The 20,502-nt window shown below is 41.3% G+C and overlaps 1 protein-coding gene across 1 annotated transcript; it reads left to right on the top strand.

Moving 5' to 3' along the window:
- Nucleotides 1–1,610: 1,610 nt before the first annotated feature.
- On the top strand, nucleotides 1,611–18,451 carry LOC134673423 (CXXC-type zinc finger protein 1-like). Its single transcript, XM_063531409.1, has 10 exons — nucleotides 1,611–1,733; nucleotides 1,811–1,932; nucleotides 2,363–2,526; nucleotides 3,020–3,143; nucleotides 3,870–3,980; nucleotides 9,209–9,398; nucleotides 9,857–10,054; nucleotides 15,380–15,586; nucleotides 17,703–17,950; nucleotides 18,216–18,451. The coding sequence occupies exons 1-10, from the start codon at nucleotides 1,707–1,709 to the stop codon at nucleotides 18,310–18,312; spliced, it is 1,488 nt and encodes a 495-aa protein (XP_063387479.1). The 5' UTR covers nucleotides 1,611–1,706; the 3' UTR covers nucleotides 18,313–18,451.
- The last annotated feature ends 2,051 nt before the right edge of the window (nucleotides 18,452–20,502 follow it).

Here is a 20,502-nt window from a genome sequence, read left to right as displayed (position 1 = left end):
TAAATAATTGCCAAAATTGAAATCCAAAGTCCTTAAACATTACAGACACATTTATGCATTGTTATAATAATAATAAACACATTGATAATAAAAGAAAAATAGAACTTTATCGTAATTTACTGACTTTTGGGACGATACCAGAAATGTTACTGGGAATTTACCCTCTTTGGAAAATTTACTAAGAACGGCACATCACTAATTTCTTTACATTTCACGACTCTTCTTTTTCGCACAGGTGGCCTAGCACCGTGAACACCGAAGTTCGCAAATTACGGGCATCTTTCTCTTTTACTCCTATAAAGGAGTAATTACAGTAACACAGAAAGATGCTCGCAATTTGCAAACTTCGATGTCTATGGTCCAGTGACAAGCGTCCTAGTTAAAAACGATAGCAAGCGGGCGTAGCGGACCCACGCGACCCTCAGGCAGTTACGAATTTGCCCTAAGACCGAGTAGGCCCGGGCCTAGGGCAGCCAGATATTTTGGGCGGCAGTCTATATGATGAGTGCTGAGAAAGGGGGGGGGGGGGCGGCTAGAGCTTGCTATGTAGGGCTTGGGGCCTAAGGCGGCAAAGACTGTATGTAATTCCTCCACTGTCCTGAGAGCCGACCCCGTGCCGTCTTTGTCGCACTTGTAAATTCGTACGTAAGTGTGACAGAGATGCAACACGTCGAACATGGTTCACAGTAGACCCTCTGGTTCTGTCAGCATATTTGTCTCTCTATCTCTCTCACTCATACCTGTGTTCTTGACAGACGTTACGGCGGACCACCTTCCTGACGATCGACCATGTTCGTGGTCCAGTACCTACGCCTACTAGTAACAGCTTTTCTTCTTCACTTGGTCCCTCAATACTGAGGATCGTGACATCATATCCTTCTGTTGAAGACCAGGTTCCTCCATAGGGTTCTCTTCCTCGCCAAAGTTTTAATTGCATAGGTGCCGTAATGTGAACACACCATTTAGAAAAACTAAATTAAGTACCTAAGGTTGTGTGAAGCGTTTTACAGAAGAGAAAAAACTATATCCATCCCTTTTTAGGCGAAAAGACAGTATGATTTCTATTACTAATATAACTATGCACGATTAAGAAAAGATCCTGGTCAAACTATATATTTAAATGTTATCCTAATATCCCACATACATAAGACGTATGGTCACCCTAATTAGAAAGAGATACAACGGCCCACCTTGACTATCTCATGTGGACACACTTTTTGGCCAATGTCCGCCATCCAGTTATGTTTAATGTCCATGATTTTACTTTATTCACGTTTGTATCGTATCTGTAATTATTGTCTATGATTTGACAGGACTTTGACATTCGTAGTGATGTGATTTTAACGCTTAATTTAGAATATCGAGAAAGTAAAAGACGATTGTGGAAATAAAATATTAATTACCCTTTAAAAACCCTTATATAAATTATACAACGCTGATAGAATAGAATTCATAAACAAATATGTTGCAGTTAAATAATTCACGTCTTATTAGTCACGTTTATTAGTTTTTGTCTTGTGCTATAAACCAGTTGTATTATCGATAAATGATCTTAAACGACGCTGCTAAAGGACAGCCTTAATCATTGCATTACAAAAAAAAAAAGCAATGATTGTAAAAGCGTGCAAATAAGAAATTAACTGATTTCATCGTATATTCAATGATATTACTTTATTCATTGCAAAAATAACCTATAATTGTCCAGAATGAGCGAAAGGAAGAGCAAGAAAAGCGTAAGTTTGTGACCCAAATCAGATCATGATATACTTGTGTTCTTATTCTCTTGTCCACTTATTTGATGTTTTTGCAGAAAGCAGACATCGCGAAGCAGTTTGACTTGCCGGAGAGGCAGTCGAAGATCACCTCGCTGCTGAACCAGGCCGGGCAGGCGTATTGCATATGCCGATCTTCAGACAGTTCGCGATTTATGATGTTAGTGTTTTACCATCGTTTATCATTAGAAATGCAACTTGCCAATACAATGTTATATCAATAAACAGTACTTTTCTGTCCAAGTTGGTAGCAGCAGCAAAATGTACATTTAATTCATCAATTTTTATTGTACACTTTTTCATTGGTTCAAATTTCACTTTGATGAACTATAATTGTTAGAAATAGACGCCATCAACCCATGCCATTCTCAAGGTGGAACTGCATCTATCAGCATCGAGCCGCATTTTATAAATGTGAAATGCTTTGCGTGCATGCTTTCACCTTTCCGATGCGTACGCATGTTAATCTAACAAGCAATTTCTCATAAATAAAATGCGGCTCGATGCTGATAGATGTGATTCCACCCTCAACGTCTTACAAGCCAATTATTGTCAAAAACTATGAATTCAAACTGGATCGTTATTTTCAGAGCCTGTGATGCCTGTGAAGAGTGGTACCACGGGGATTGCATAAACATATCAGAGAGAGAGGCAAAGTATATTAAGAACTATTTCTGCGAGCGCTGCCGGGAGGAAGACCCCACTCTAAAGACTCGCTTCAGGCCACAGAAGAGGGAGAATGATGATGAGCCTGGTTAGTTTGTTATATTATCATATGTGAATGCACAGGCAGCTTCAAGCTGATACTGATCTGATCACTGACTCGGGTAAACTGTTCCACACTTTGACTATGTGGTGAGATAGGAAGTGTCATCTGGGGTTGCTACTACTCTGCGTCCGTGTCAGTTTCAGAGAGTGTCCTCTCAGTCAGACTTTTATGTTGCGAGTTTTTAACCAAAAGGTAACACATTGTCGGTTGTCAATAAGGTTGATTTCAAATTGAAAGTATATGGAAATAGCGACTTATAGCTGACAACCAACAATAAGTACCCTTTCAGTTGAGAATTATATTTAAATGCTTATTTATGAATGTTATTTATTTATGTTTTTATATTTAAATGCTAAATAAAAAATTACTCATCCTCATACTGTTAATACTTGTCATATACCAACTGAAATAGATAATGTCATGTACTGTATTGCTCAATTTCACTTATGTGCATCTATTTTTTGTTTTTTGCCACCAGTCCGAGATGACAGAAAGAAGAAACGCAAGGAGAAGGACCACTCGGAGAACAAGTCCAAAAGAACAAGCAACAGAGACGGCTGCGGGGACTGCCCGGGATGCTTGCAGTTACAGGATTGTGGACAGTATGTCATTACTTTACATGCATTGCTACTTTTATGGAACTCTAAAATTTCTACGTTTTTCTTTTGTATGTAATTTTTTCACATATCACACTGACAACTCATTTTATATGTACTTAAATGCATGTGCCAACATGTATGGTGGTGTGAGAAAGACCTGCCTGATCTTATTGTTAAAGCAATTAACTTGCAATTTTCTGAAAAGATTTGGCAATATTCTTAGGTAATAGTTTTAACTTGATGGCGCTGTTTTAATTCAGTTAGGGGTGTTATAAATTTAGAGTTAGACCAACTATTTGAGTACCAGTTTTTTCTTGATATTCAGAGGCACATTTTTTCCTTAGACTTATTTTATACGGAGTTACATACATATATCTTTGCACCATTTCACCACATGGTGCACAAGAAGATCTTTTAAATATTGACTTAGGGCCCAATTCGGATTTTGAAATAGACATCTTTTACACATCACCAAGATACGATAACGATATGTTTAAGATCTAACTTGTCAAATGACATCTGCGCGATTCTGGAGATACTCTTGAACGATTTCCACAGGATATGACTTAGAGATCTAATTCACATCTAATAGATATCTTACTATTAGATGTGTATGTAGACTTGGAACTAGTTGATATCTAAACTATAACGTATCTAGAATGGATCTAGTACGTGTCGTTTCTTGTGAATATCTTGTAGTTCGAATACGGCAGTTATTTTGTATTACAGCTGTGAAGCGTGTGAGGACATGTTCAAATTCGGCGGCAGCAACAAGCTGAAGATGAAGTGCAGGCAGCGGGTCTGCATACTCAAGAGTAAGAAGCCACCGCGACAATCCAGGTATTTAGTAATTTTCTACAGTGATTTTTACGCGTAAACAGGTGTCAAAATACGGAGAAGAAAATGGCACATAATGATACAGTTCAAAGATCAAATGCAGAATTGATGCAGGATTTTGAGGTAACTAACTTATCTACTGGCAGTGATGCCAATGCCAGTGATTATTCTACTACAAATGGTTCCCAAAATTCATCTTTTTATGAATTAAATGCAAAATTAATTGAAACGACACTAAAATTGGATCAGTTAACGCTGGAGCTGGATGGAGCACAAATGGAAATTGAGACATTAAAAGAGGAAAATGTCACATTACGAAGAGAGCTGAGCATATGTCAGAAAACGGTAGAACTATACAAGAATGCTACCTGTGGGGATTCTTCTCCACGTAGAACGCCACATACCTGTGAGATTTTGTCTCCACGTAGAACGCCACGTCGAAGCGTCAAGATGCACTGTGTTGACGACACCATTACCCAAACTGAGGATATAAGCACTAATGGGTCCACTTGTTGTTCACCGACTGCACCAACGATGGTACAGACTCCTGTGACGATACATATTACTCCGGATAGTCTAAGCAACCCGGTACCGTTGGCAGCGACCCTGGGTGAAGCGGAAACTCCGCGTGGGTTGCAATCTACCGACGTGGATGCAAGCACTGGCGAATTGACTTATTGTCCACTGACCGCACCAACGATTGTACAGACGCCCATACATACTACACCGGTTAGTCCAAACAACCCAGCACCGACGGCAGCTACCCTGGGCGAATCGATAATTCCGCGTGTGTCGCAATCTACCGCCGCTGTTCCCGAGATAGATGCACGCGCTGACCGACATCCTACCCCTGCGCGTCACCGTATGCTACTGATAAGCGATGACCGAGGCCGTGGTGTAGGTAAAATGCTACACCGGTTTAGTGATCGGTACAATATTGTTACCTGGTTTAAGCCGGGCGCGAATCTTACTAATTTAATTGAGCCAGCGTTAGACATGTGTAAGTCATTTACCAAAAATGACTACATAATTTTGTTGTGTGGCATGAATGAAACGAATCCAAAATCATTTCTGAATCTATTAGGATTTTATATGGGAATGTTATCAAATACGAATATTATTTTACCTGGTATATCTTATAATGTTTCACTTGATGACGATTTGACTATGCTGCTTGATTATGAAGTAAAATTCCTAGCATCCTATTTTGATAATATTAAGTATATTGACATTGATGATATATGTTTAGACAGTAAGTATTTGTTAGGTAAAAAATTTGCACAGAAAATTTCAGGTTTAATTAAGGTAAATGAATTGCATGTTCCTATGAGCTCATTTGTACCCAGTCAGACCCCCGCAACTTATGCCGGCATGGTTAAAAAAATATCTCTGGGCACACAAACAGAGACCGCGTTTTTTCGAGTGCAGTAGAACTATGGTGGAGGGTTCTGGGGGGAAACGTATTAACTGTGATAAATTGTATGATGCGGGAAATGTATGTTCGGTAAACGATTTATGCCTTTTACATCAAAATATTAGGAGACTTTGCAATAAGATACCCGCTTTAGAGTGTTTCTTACAGGCAAATAATAATCCTGACGTTATATGTCTTTCTGAGCATTGGATGAAGGATTACGAACTATGTCAAATTAACATATTTAATTACTATTTGGCGGCTAACTATTGTAGAACAAATCACATAAATGGGGGAGTTTGTATTTATTTGTCAAAACACGTAAAAAGTAAGGAGTTAACATTTGTATCTCAAATGTCAAATGAAATGGACATTGAACTCTGTGGTGTTAACTTGTATGACTGCAGGACAATTGTAATATGTTTGTATACGTCGGATTTTAATAGGTTTAAGAAGTGTGTACGTGGTCTTGAGTTACTATTACATGCATTATTCCAAGAATATCCTGATTACTCAATAGTAATAATGGGTGATTTCAATGTGGATCTTCTTAGAAATACTTGGCAAAAGCGCCAATTGTTAGACTTAATGGGTCAATATAACCTGTGCCCTATGCACACGATGCCAACTAGGATTACTGAAATGACTGGTACATGTATAGATCATGTTTACTCGAACTGTAGTAAAGGTACCTGGGACATACAGCTCATAAGAAGTCACCTTAGCGATCATGACGCTCAAGTATTTAATATGAAAACATTATGTGATGAGAGTACTAAGCCGCCAGTGATCAGGAGAAATATCTCAACGCTTAAAACACATAATTTTATAGAAGATATGTCCAACCGTTCGTTTTCTAATTTATTTCACTCTGACATGCCGCCGTTTGAAAAAATGAACTATCTAATCTTAATAATTAAGAATACCTTTGACATTCACTTTCCTTTAAGAAAATACCCACAAAATAAAAGTACAAAAATTAAGTGGGTTGATGATGACATGATGATTAAAATGCAATTTTATGATGACATTAGTGGACTACTGGAACGGTTCCCAACTAATCAGGACTTATCGGATTTTGTTGATAATTATAAGACTATTATTGACAAATTAAAACAAGAGAAACGTTGTTCGTACATTAATAAAAAAATTCAAACGGCTGGTAACGTTAGCAAAATGTTATGGCGAATTATAAACACTGAAACATGTAAAAATCACATTAAACCGGATCCAATGGAAGTTTTGTTGATGGCCAATACCGGATCTAATCGCGGTCAAAAACAACTAGCTGATACAATTAATGATTACTATATAAACTTGAATAAATCAGAGTGTAGGCAAACAGATGTGGGGAAAGCGCTTGACTTTTTGGACGAGGCTACTAAGTTAGTAGTGTCCAAAGTTGACACTTTCCTTTTTCACGATTTCAGAGATTAAGCAACTGTTAAAAGCCATAAAATCCAAACATTCGACAGATATTTATGATATGTCGGCCGACCTTATAAAGAAATTACCTGATAATGTCATAGATATTTTTTGTGCACTGCTTAATCAATGTGCTATTATTGGGGAATATCCTAGCTCGTTGAAGATAGTCAAAGTTAGCCCAGTTTACAAGGGGAAGGGATTGAAAGAGGAAATAAAAAACTTTCGTCCCATATCACTAGTACCGGCTCTATCGAAAGTTGCTGAGCTAGGCCTTTGTAATAGGTTGATGGATTACTTTGAAACTAATAAGTTACTTCACGATCGCCAGTATGCGTACCGCCACGGCAGGTCTACGGTAGATGCTGCTCGTGCGGTTTATCAGCGTGTCCTTCAGTATATTGACCAAAAGAAAATGGTTGCAGCAGTTTTTTGTGACTTGTCACGTGCGTTTGATTTAGTTGATCACGGATTATTATTACATAAGTTGCAAAGGTACGGTGTACAAGGTAGTCTTCTAAATTTTATTAAATCGTTTTTGAAGGGCAGGGAACAGGTTGTGTCCGTTGATGGGGGGGCAACTAAATCTGAGATGAGGACCCTTGATGACTGTTCTGTCCCTCAGGGTTCAGCGGTTGGAAATTTCCTTTTCTTGGTGATGATTAACGACCTCATTAGTTTATTTCAAGATGGCGATTTTATAATGTTTGCTGATGATGGATGTGCCATCATTACTGGTGATACATTCGATGAACTAAAAGAGAACATTTTATATACATTAGTAAAATTGACAAGTTGGTTCCAAGTAAATGGGTTTTTGATTAACTTAAACAAGACATCTATAATGCATTTCTGGCTAAGAGGACTATATCCGACCCCCCTTGGCATAACGGTAAATAATACTACACTGCCACAGGTGCAGAACACGCGGTTTCTTGGTTTTGTATTTGACTGTGGCTTGAAATGGGACAAACATATTGATGCACTTACCAGTAGACTTACTAAAGCGTCGTTTGCACTGTCTCGGCTTGCTCCTGCACTATCATGTAAGAATCTCCGTATGGCATATTATGCGTATGTGAACTCAATATTAGCGTACGGTATTGACCTTTGGGGGCTGGCAGCCGATAGGGATAGAGTATTTTTGCTACAAAAGAGGGCTGTTAGAATGTTGTCTGGGGTGCCGCCATTTACTCCGACTAAAGAATATTTCCGCGAATTAAAAATTCTAACGGTGCCCTCGTTATATATTTTTGAAGTGGCAAAGTACATGTATAAACACAAAAGTGAATATGTGATGCGTCGACCTGAACAAAGGAGAACTGATAGGGACATTAAGTCTGTCTTTGTTAGGCTTGCGAAAACATCCAACTCATTGGGGGTAGTTGGAATTAAAATCTTTAACAGCCTGAGCCGTGAGATTAAAGAGGCGGCTTCTTATGACCTGTTTGTTGAGAAGTTGAAAGCCTATTTAATTGATAAGGCATTTTTTACGGTTAAGGAATTCTACAGTAAATTTAACATTAAATAATTTCGTAAATAATGACATTTGTAATGTATAAGTTTTAATGATTTCTTCTTCTTTCCTTGATCTGGTTATGTGTGTTTATTTTGGTGTTAGTGTTTTGTAATAGTTGAGTGTTTAGTTTTAGTTGTATATTTTGTAGTTCTATTGTGATTTTGTTTGACATGTGTTATTTTGACATTAAAGAAATTGAATTGAATTTGAATTTGAATTTTACTATTTAATAGCTTGATAACATACAGTACTGTTTGTTTGCCAAGCGTCATCAGCCCGACATCTGTTCGCTACAGGCACACTACTCCTGCCAGTTTTGCAGTCGTGGTTGCCGCTCCCGTATTGGCTTATACAGCCATGAAAAACGTTGTCACCCTGCCTGACACTGTTTGTATAGTCTGCAATAGACTGAAAGGCCTATGATGATGATGTTTGCTCTGTTCACAGAGCCAAATTGTATCTCATATAAATATGAAAGGGCTGAAGGCCAGTTGTGGTATCTTTAATTAATAAAAGCTAGCATAGCTGTGCCATTAATTCATGATTTGATTGAGCAAGCGTAGGGGCGCGGCCACACTGTAATTGGAGCGAAGTCGTTGCGTGCTCGCGGCGAGATCGTTGCGCGCCCGCCTCGCTTTCAACTCGCTCGCCAATCACTAGTGTCCCGCGCCCTTACGTATAGGTACAGTCACCTGCAATAATATGTTACACAAGGAAGGCCGCAAAAATATCTGACACGATCTTATTTGTAGAGTCATAAGAGCGTGTCACATATTTGTATAGATTGCCAATTTATAGATACTCTTAGTGTGTGTTCACAAACAGAAACACAGGTTTTGATTTAAGTTACATACATATTTTTTTTTCCTATAGCAGCAGCAACCGAGTAAAAAAGAAGCATCACGAGCGAGAGACCTACGAGCCTGAAGAATCTATAGCGCACTTGCAGACTATGGAGCCTAGGCAATGCTATGGACCCCAATGTACCAGGGCGGCTTTGTATGGATCCAAATACTGCTCCTCCCAGTGCGGTATTAGGCTGGCCACGGCTAGGATTTATCAAGTGAGTTGTAATTTAGGATTTGTGTTTAGTCAGGCGTGACTCACTCCGCGATTTCGTCCCTTTGCAACAGGTAGCTACAAGTACCGTTCCACACCAATTTTGGTGGCTAGACGTAAGCCGCGCGTGACGCTGTCGCCACCTAGCCGCCATATCTGTCTGTAACAGACGTGTTTTGTTAGAGAGCGAGTCTTCTGTACCTAGTACTATTATTTATTCTGTAGTTTAGTGCTATGAAACAATTCTAATACCCCGCTCGCACACTCGAGCAGCTTGCGGATTCGTCTAGCCAACGCCGGCCACTCCAAGGGACGCATTTATGCGTTAGAGGGAGCAAGTGAGATTGCTATCTCATTCTACCGCATGGCTGCGTCCCTTGGAGTGACCGGCGTTTGCCCATCGTGTAGAGGAGCCGTATGACCTAGACCTAGATTTCAAAGTGAATTATTTCGTATCTACAGGTACTCCCCCAGCGCATCCAAGAGTGGTCGCTCTCCAGCTGTGTGGCCGAACAGCGCAACCGCAAAGCGCTGGAAGTTGTTCGCAGCGGCCTGGCTCGGGCTCAAGCGGCTCTGAGGGCTTTGGATCAACAACACGCTGCTCTGGATGCTACTGTGCAGCGAGCAAGACATGCCACCATACAGGAGCAGCCTGAGAAGGTAAAATACCCTCGCGATAGGCGAGTCGAGTTATCTGATTCGAATAATCCGAATCAACCTACAGATGAGTTGATTCGAATCAAGACTATTGGCAATCCGAATCAACTCGGCCACTAAACTGACTGGTAACTTGGTATCCGATCCGCTGACTCGGCGAATGAATCGCCAATTCACCAACTCTCCGAGCCGAGTCAACGCTACGCTAAGGCCATTCAAAAATAAACCTTAATTCGATAGCCCGAAGGTTCTTTTTACAACAACTGCCGCTTTATTCGCCGTCTCAATCCGAGTTGACTGGTACTATGACCATTCAAAAATAAACCTTAATTCCGTAGCCCGAAGGTTCTTTTTACAACAACTGCCGCTTGATTCGCCATCCCGAGTCGAGTTCACTGCTAGTATGGCCATTGAAAAATAAACCTTAATTCGGTGCCCTGAAGGTTCTGTTTACAACAACTGCCGCTTGACTCGTTTGCTGCTCCGCGGCCCGTGACCTTGTCGCGAACCACGCAAACCGTCGAGTCGAGTCAGTTCGAATTTCAACTCGGATCAGTGGCCGAATCGGTTCGAATGATTCGAATCGAAAAAAAGTGGACTCGTCACATCGCTAAAATACCCTCTACACGGTGTAACATGAGGAAACCGAATAAGTTTAAGAGTGCTATTACATTTCGGGGTTGAGCGAGTTTAGGTATTTTAAGCGCTGCGGCAGGCCGTGCGAGCTCAGTATTCCGATCCCTTCTACCACACTCGCACTACAATGATGGATTAAACATTCTTGATCCTTCGCGAAGCATATTGAAATCAACCATAACAACACTAACTGTACTTAACTTATAAAGTCCTAAAACTGTTATTTGGTAAGTACGAAAATACTAAATGCAGTGCAAATGTACATAGGGGCTGTTCATAAATTACGTCATCTATTTTTGACCCCCCCATCCCTCAAATCATCCAAAAATCATGCTTCGGATGACTCTGTTTCCTCCTACGTCATGCTACCATCATCCGATGTCCAGAAACCCCCCCCCCCCCCTCCTCCCATTTGAAACGACGTAATTTATGAATAGCCCCATACTCGTACTTATGAACGTATATTACTCGAAAGAAATTATAGGTACTCGCTTATTTACAAGAAACAAGTTACAAGAAACTGAAGATACACAGGGTCTGATGATGGAGCTGGAAGGTGGCCACGGGTACCAGTCTATCATGTAACTAAACCACTTCGTGTTTGGGCTCGTTTGATTCGTCTCAACAAGATCTTTGACACTGAAGATACACAAGGTCTGATGATGGAGCTGGAAGGAGGCCACGAGTACCAGTCTCTCATGTAACTAAATAATTTCGTGTTTGGGCTCGTTTGATTCGTCTCAACAAGATCTTTGACACAATACAGTACTCAGGGTCTGATGATGGAGCTGGAAGGTGGTCACCATTACCAATCAACCATACAACTAAACCACATCGTGTTTAGGCTCGTTTTATTCATTTCAACAAGATCTTTGACACTAGGTGATACTCAGAGTCTGATGATGGAGCTGGAAGTTGGTTACCGGTACCAATCAACCATGCTACTAAACCACTTCATGTTTAGGCTCGTTTGACTAGTCTCAACAAGATCTTTGACACTAGGTGATACTCAGAGTCTGATGATGGAGCCGGAAGGTGGTCACCGGTACCAATCAACCATGCAACTAAACCACTTCATGTTTAGGCTCGTTTGACTAGTCTCAACAAGATCTTTGACACTAGGTGATACTCAGGGTCTGATGATGGAGCTGGAAGGTGGTCACCATTACCAATCAACCATACAACTAAACCACATCGTGTTTAGGCTCGTTTTATTCATCTCAACAAGATCTTTGACACTAGGTGATACTCAGAGTCTGATGATGGAGCTGGGAGCTGGTTACCGGTACCAATCAACCATGCAACTAAACCACTTCATGTTTAGGCTCTTTTGACTAGTCTCAACAAGATCTTTGACACTAGGTGATACTCAGAGTCTGATGATGGAGCCGGAAGGTGGTCACCGGTACCAATCAACCATGCAACTAAACCACTTCATGTTTAGGCTCGTTTGATTAGTCTCAACAAGATCTTTGACACTAGGTGATACTCAGAGTCTGATGATGGAGCTGGAAGGTGGTAACCGGTACCAATCAACCATGCAACTAAACCACTTCGTGTTTAGGCTCGTTTGATTCGTCTCAACAAGATCTTTGACACTAGGTGATAAACCAAACACGAAGCCCAAACACGAAGTGGTTCAGTTATGTGATAGACTGGTACCCGTCGCCACCTTCGAGCTCCATCATCAGACCCTGAGTAGTATCTTGTGTCAAAGATCTTGTTCCGACGAATCAAACGAGCCCAAACACGAAGTGGTTCAGTTACATGGTAGACTGGTACCCGTGGCCACAGTCCAGCTCCATCATCAGACCCTGAGTACTATCTTGTGTCAAAGATCTTGTTGAGACGAATAAAACGAGCCTAAACACGAAGTGGTTTAGTTGCATGGTTGATTGGTACCGGTGACCACCTTCCAGCTCCATCATCAGACCCTGAGTACTATCTTGTGTCAAAGATCTTGTTGAGACGAATAAAACGAGCCTAAACACGAAGTGGTTTAGTTGCATGGTTGATTGGTACTGGTGACCACCTTCCGGCTCCATCATCAGACTCTGAGTACTATCTTAAGTCAAAGATCATGTTGAGCCGAATCAAACGAGCCCAAACACGAAGTGTTTTAGTTGCATGGTTGATTGGTACCGGTGACCACCTTCCGGCTCCATCATCAGACCCTGAGTACTATTTTGTGTCAAAGATCTTGTTAAGACGAATAAAACGAGCCTAAACACGAAGTGGTTTAGTTGCACGGTTGATTGGTACCGGTGACCACCTTCCGGCTCCATCATCAGACCCTGAGTACTATCTTGCGTCAAAGATCTTGTTGAGACGAATCAAACGAGCCCAAACACGAAGTAGTTTAGTTGCATGGTTGATTGGTACCGGTGACCACCTTCCGGCTCCATCATCAGACCCTGAGTACTATCTTGTGTCAAAGATCTTGTTGAGACGAATAAAACGAGCCTAAACACGAAGTGGTTTAGTTGCATGGTTGACTGGTACTGGTGACCACCTTCCGGCTCCATCATCAGACCCTGAGTACTATCTTAAGTCAAAGATCTTGTTGAGCCGAATCAAACGTGCCCAAACACAAAGTGGTTTAGTTGCATGGTTGATTGGTACCGGTGACCACCTTCCGGCTCCATCATCAGACCCTGAGTACTATCTTGTGTCAAAGATCTTGTTGAGATGAATAAAACGAGCCTAAACACAAAGTGGTTTAGTTGCATGGTTGATTGGTACCGGTGACCACCTTCCGGCTCCATCATCAGACCCTGAGTACTATCTTGAGTCAAATAAATACATATAGAATGTCAGGTCGTTTCAAATATTTTTAATCCTGTCCGGTAGTTTATTAAACTGTACCATTATAAATTATAATACTATAAAAACAGTGCTAGGATCAAAGTCTCTCGTTGCGGTTTACACGCACACAGTATAGCGTTTTACACGGCGCCCGCCGCACACAATGATAAAAAACCTCGTCGTCGCCGTTGAAAATGTGCGGAGCCGACCGACACACGTCCTACCTGTACAAGCTCTGCCGCGGCACTGAGCTGGCGAGCGCGCGTCATCGGTAATATAGAGTAGTTTTCAAAAAATTGCCATAAAATTATAGTAGAATTTCATAAACACTAATGTATACCAACAGTATAAGCAAACGTTGCAGATTGCTTGAGTATGAAAATGACTTCGATATTAAGTAGATTTTCGTAGAAATTGACACTTGTTTCGGAGAGAAAATTGAGTTCGTTTTACTTTGATTTTCTCTTTCTCAAAGGTATGTAGGAAAAATATCGTTTGATATGCCTAAAGTACAGGGTATTAGTAATACAAAATAGCCAGGTTTAGCAGAGTAAACTTCTCAACATTTCCAAATAAGAGCTTGCCGTTCAGTGCTTCACGGGGTTTTTCGGAAACGACCATCAGAAAAAAATTCATTACTAATTTAATAAGTCCTTTTTCTAATATTTACAACGATATTTAAAAAGATAAGAAGACGCTTTTACTGGAACAAGTACTCATTGTTTCTAATAATGAGCACAAAGTCCTGAATTTCGTCGACTAGTATCATCAATTTTGCATTATTTCGAGTTTTCTTGTAAGAGCGCTCTTAACCACGCATTTTTGAGGTCAAAAGAAGGAAAAAAATTAATATGAGTTTAGGTCAATCTCGCAAAAAAAAATTTTTTTTATGTTTTATTTTTTCCATTTTTTCGAATGTATTTGTACCTAAAAAATAAATGTTATTGGTAAACTTGTCACTTAAAATTGATTCTGACATTTTTTTTCGTAAAACCTACTTTTTGCAAAGTGTTACTTGTCACTTTTTGACATCTATCAATAAGGATGTTTAAACTACTTCCCATAGCACCAACATCGCCATCGCCATCAAAAAGGCGTTTTGCACTATGTAACAATAAAAACATGATTTTTTTATATTGGTATTAACTCTGAAACTAGGCGAATTTCAAAAAAAGTTTATAGGATATTTTTATCTCTAAATATGATCAGGAATATGCTGTTGAAATTATTCGGATTCGTCATGTTACACCGTGTATATTTTAGCTCTGTGCATGCCTGTTCCCACTAACCCGGGTTTAAACTGTTAAACCGTTTACCCAGTGTCAAATTGTACTGGTAAGGTAAGCAAGGTAACTCCAGATTTAACCGGTTAACCCCGGGTTAGTGGGATGGTGCAAGTGACCCTAACAAATCATCATCAGCCTTGTTTCCATGAAGGAAAACGTCGTTAGGAAACCTCAATAATCTGAATAATGCCTAATTTCCTTTTTAATGTTAGATGTCAGTTGCGTACATGAAAACAACATAACCGGCACGAGCCTGCGCCATTTCTTTCGCCATTAGGTTTCTGAACGAATCCTAGGTTCATATAAAGCCTCCTCCACACTCGTGCGCGAATCGCGGCGCGAAGCCGCGAACGTGAGTGTGGCGTCGATTTTCGCAGACAGCGAAATCGACTCCACACTCGCGTTCGCGGCTTCGCCCGCGATTCACGCGCATAGTCTGGAGGGGGCTTAATGAGCCGGAGCAAAGAGTTGCTAAAATGTTGGGAAAATATCAAAGATAAGAAGGGACCAGGAAGAGAAGAAGACATATGATTTTGTCAACCATCGTCCGAAAACTTTATATCAACAATAACTAATATTAAATTCTATTTTCTGTTAACAGGAGGCCGACGACGAAACGTCCATGTACTGCATCACGTGCGGCCACGAGATACACTCGCGCACCGCCGTCAAACATATGGAGAAGTGCTTCGTCAAGTACGAGGCTCAAGCCTCCTTCGGGTCTAGGCACAGGACTCGTATAGACGGGCAGAGCATGTTCTGTGACTACTACAATCCTGCTAATGGGACATATTGCAAGAGGTTACGGGTAAGTTTATTTGAACCGCCTTTCCTGTGAAATTTGCTATAGTAAACCTATTGAGATGCATCGTCAAACATATGGAGAAGTGCTTCGTCAAGTACGAGGCGCAAGCGTGCTTCGGCTCGAGGCATAGGACTCGTATAGACGGGCAGAGCATGTTCTGTGACTACTACAATCCTGCTAATGGGACATATTGCAAGAGGTTACGGGTAAGTTTATTTGAACTGCCTTTCCTGTGAAATTTGCTATAGTAAACCTATTGAGATGCATCGTCAAACATATGGAGAAGTGCTGCGTCAAGTACGAGGCTCAAGCCTCCTTCGGCTCGAGGCATAGGACTCGTATAGACGGGCAAAGCATGTTCTGTGACTACTACAATCCTGCTAATGGGACATATTGCAAGAGGTTACGGGTAAGTTTATTTGAACTGCCTTTCCTGTGAAATTTGCTATAGTAAACCTATTGAGATGCATCGTCAAACATATGGAGAAGTGCTGCGTCAAGTACGAGGCTCAAGCCTCCTTCGGCTCGAGGCATAGGACTCGTATAGACGGGCAGAGCATGTTCTGTGACTACTACAATCCTGCTAATGGGACATATTGCAAGAGGTTACGGGTAAGTTTATTTGAACCGCCTTTCCTGTGAAATTTGCTATAGTAAACCTATTGAGATGCATCGTCAAACATATGGAGAAGTGCTGCGTCAAGTACGAGGCTCAAGCCTCCTTCGGCTCGAGGCATAGGACTCGTATAGACGGGCAAAGCATGTTCTGTGACTACTACAATCCTGCTAATGGGACATATTGCAAGAGGTTACGGGTAAGTTTATTTGAACTGCCTTTCCTGTGAAATTTGCTATAGTAAACCTATTGAGATGCATCGTCAAACATATGGAGAAGTGCTGCGTCAAGTACGAGGCTCAAGCCTCCTTCGGCTCGAGGCATAGGACTCGTATAGACGGGCAAAGCATGTTCTGTGACTACTACAATCCTGCTAATGGGACATATTGCAAGAGGTTACGGGTAAGTTTATTTGAACTGCCTTTCCTGTGAAATTTGCTATAGTAAACCTATTGAGATGCATCGTCAAACATATGGAGAAGTGCTGCGTCAAGTACGAGGCTCAAGCCTCCTTCGGCTCGAGGCATAGGACTCGTATAGACGGGCAGAGCATGTTCTGTGACTACTACAATCCTGCTAATGGGACATATTGCAAGAGGTTACGGGTAAGTTTATTTGAACCGCCTTTCCTGTGAAATTTGCTATAGTAAACCTATTGAGATGCATCGTCAAACATATGGAGAAGTGCTGCGTCAAGTACGAGGCTCAAGCCTCCTTCGGCTCGAGGCATAGGACTCGTATAGAGGGGCAGAGCATGTTCTGTGACTATTACAATCCTGCTAATGGGACATATTGCAAAAGGTTACGGGTAAGCTTTTATATTAACCGCCTATTTCCTCCAAAAACCTCTTCATTATGGTTTTACGAAGCTGGAAAATGACCGATATAATGCTTATTGGCCACAAAAATTTTGTCGGTCGTGAATTTCGGATCGTCTATGTACTTACCTCCTTATTCATAAACGTTTACTAACTAAAGTTGACAAACTGATAATAATGGTTTATCCCTTTCCATCATACCGATACGTCGGAAAGGGACAAACGATTATTATCGGCTTGTCAACTTTAGTAAACGTTTATGAATAAGGGGGTAAGACTAAAGTCGGCATCGAATAGTGATGCCCAAAGTGGCCAAGTATATCGGTACGCATCCTTATTTCCGTGGTAACAAAGGTGTTACGATAAATTTGACCACTTCGGCCCTCATTCGACGCTGACTGTACTTTCAGGCTTGTTATGTTCTCTATGAATTCTTGTATATGTCGGCGGCCGATTTAGATCAGGCATCGTAATGTTTTAACGATAGTCACATTAATCCAATATATAGGTAGGATAGGTTCCTTAGGTTGCTTCAAATGCCCGAAGTGCAAACTGCCCTGAAATAGGAGCCCCGCGTCGACTCAGTGAACGAATCAAAGATTTTCACGTTTCACGATATGCCTAGGAATTTCACGATATACCTGATCTTACGATCGGCCCCCGACATATACATTTATAATTCCAGGTAATGTGCCCCGAACACTTCAAAGACCCCAAAGTGAGCGACACGGACGTCTGCGGCTGCCCGCTCGTGCGCCGCCTGTTCGAACCCACCGGCGACTTCTGCCGCGCGCCCAAGAAGAGCTGCCTCAAGCACTACCAGTGGGAGAAACTGAGGAGGGCGGAGATTGACATGGAGAGAGTGAGACAGTGGCTGAGGGCTGATGAGCTGGTGGAACAGGAGAGGAGCATCAGACACGCTATGGCTTCAAGGTAAGTTACTTTGTATTGATCTTCGAGTATTTCAAGTCCTGTCTCAAGCATTACCAGTGGGAGGGGATTGACATGGAGAGAGTCAGGCAGTGGTTGAGGGCTGATGAGTTGGTGGAACAGGAGAGGAGCATCAGACATGCCATGGCTTCAAGGTAAGTTTTTTAGGGTGTAAATAAATATTTGCGGCATTACTCGATTACGATTTATACCACTCTATGGGTCTCGTATACTATACAGTAATATTCATTATTCGTCGTTTTCTCAGAGCGGGCGTGCTGGGCCTGATGCTGCACTCGACCTACAACCACGAGGTGATGGAGCGCATCACGGGCAAGGTGAACGACAAGCCCAAAGACTCCTGACACAGGCCGAGACACAAGAGGAAGAGACCGAACGAAACCAACACTACTACCGAGAATGTGAAGATTGCGAAGTAACTGTTACAAGTGTTGTAATTTTTATACTTCCCTATTCGAAAATTCAATCTAAGACATCCACCTCCACTGCAGTCAATAAATAATTTGGCTGATTTTTATTGAAAGCCAGATAAATTAGAAAGATTTTACAATAAAATTGCTATCGTTAAAAGTTACCTCACCGGCAAAGCCAGCGACAAGCCAAAGGAGTCCTGACACAGGGCCAAGCTTCAAGGGAAAAAGACCGTTCGAAACCAACACTTCTACTGGTACTGAGAATGTCAAGTGATTTATTTTGTTGTAATTCATGATTGTAAAATAGGAAAAAATTGAATGAACACTTAAGAGTCCTTACTCCTACAGACGAGCGTATTTTGCAAAATGCTTCCTTTTTCATTCAAGATTACGACGTAACTATTAGTATTTATTCAAAAACTGATAACGTTTTCTTAGAAGTCTTTTTCAAAATTTGCAGTGAGAAGGGTCGTTTCGGCTCTCAATTTTGCAGTAAAAAAGAATTATTTGGTATATGAATGATTACAATTCAACTCATCATATGTTGTACGAGGGGCTTACATGCTTGAAAATCGAACTTTCATTTAAAAAACATGATAAAACACCTTCCGAGTTTTCTTCATTTTTTTGGTGAAAACAGGGTTACATTACATTTTTTTATCGCTAATTGGACTTATATTTTGCCACAAAATAAATATTTTAACAAACTGTAACTTTATGTTTACTCATTAAAAAAAAATCATAACTATAGGACCTACCTTGCCGTAAATATATATTTTTTTAAAAGACGTATAAATCACGCTGCAGCGCCGCCGCGCGCTCATTCTCCGCCGAGCGCGCTTAGGGAACGGACCTGCGCTCGATCGTCAGGCGCTCATTGCTTCGTAAACATTGAGCGAGTTCCGAGAACTGTTGTATACTATGATTAGAAAATCTTGATCCAAGGGAGAGTACATTTTTCACACCATATTAAATTTTAACAACCGACTCTCGCTTATGTGATAGATTTTCAGTGTTACTTGAATTCTGGTTAGGGTTTGCATTTTAATTATACCCGGACGACCTGGATGATGTCCAGGTTCTCTTGATGGAGTCAGGAATTGGCCACCGAACTCCTAATCTACTCATCTTAACTCCATCGTGTTTGGGCTCCATGGATTTGCCTTGACGAACACCACGGATGAGGTCCAGGTTCTCATGATGGACTCAGGAGTTGGTCACCAGAACTCCTAATCTACTTATTATCACTCCATCGTGTTTGGGTTCATTAGATTTGCCCGGACGAGCATCATCTATCTAGATGAGGTCCAGGGTCATGAGACCCTTCTGGTGACCAACTCCTGACTCCATGATGAACCACCAGTCACCACCACCACCACCACCAGAAGTCCTAATCTACTCATCATAAGTCCATCGTGTTTGGGCTCAATAGATTTGCCCCGACGAGCACCATTGATCTAGATGAAGTCCAGGTTCTCATGATGGAGTCAGGAGTTGGTCACCAGAAATCCTCATCTACTCATTATCTCCATGGTGTTTGGGCTCATTAGATTTGCCCTGACGAGCACCATCTATCTAGATGATGTCCAGAGTCACGAGCCCCTTCTGGTGACCAACTCCTGACTCCATTAATGAGATGGAGTTAGGAGTTGGTCGCCAGAAGTCCTAATCTACTCATCATAACTCCATCGTGTTTGGGATCAATGCGATTTGCCCCGACAAGCACCATCGATCTAGATGAAGCCCAGGTTCTCATGATGGAGTCAGGAGTTGGTCACCAGAACTCCGAATCTACTCATCATAACTCCATCGTATTTGGGCTCAATAGATTTGCCTTGACGAGCACTATCGATCTAGATGCGGTTGATAGATTATTGCTGACAGCGAATCAGCTGTTAGTAACTGCGCGTGCGCAAGTACGGTGTGTTAGTGATTTTCGCTGGAATTTGAACCTTATTCCAAAGGCGTACAGTAGAAGTCACAATGGCAAGCTGTGGAGGGTGTTTGAATGAAGTAACCAACGGGAGATTTTTGAACTGCTGCAACTGCCAAAAACCGTACGACCTTATTTGTGCGAATGTTTCAGAAGTCGTTTATAGTAGCATGGGACCGGCACAAAAA

The sequence above is a fragment of the Cydia fagiglandana genome, chromosome 18 (assembly GCF_963556715.1).
Source record: "Cydia fagiglandana chromosome 18, ilCydFagi1.1, whole genome shotgun sequence".
Classification (NCBI taxonomy): domain Eukaryota; kingdom Metazoa; phylum Arthropoda; class Insecta; order Lepidoptera; family Tortricidae; genus Cydia; species Cydia fagiglandana.
Note: the sequence above shows the minus strand (reverse complement) of the source record. Positions and strands in the feature narration are given on the sequence as shown.

What these genes read in the sequence shown, in the direction of transcription:
- LOC134673423 (XM_063531409.1), top strand. Translation starts at nt 1,707, where the DNA reads ATGAGCGAAAGGAAGAGCAAGAAAAGC. An exon ending in AAGCCACCGCGACAATCCAG is followed by an intron (nt 3,981 to 9,208) that starts GTATTTAGTAAT and finishes TTTTTCCTATAG; the next exon opens with CAGCAGCAACCGAGTAAAAA. An exon ending in CCACGGCTAGGATTTATCAA is followed by an intron (nt 9,399 to 9,856) that starts GTGAGTTGTAAT and finishes TCGTATCTACAG; the next exon opens with GTACTCCCCCAGCGCATCCA.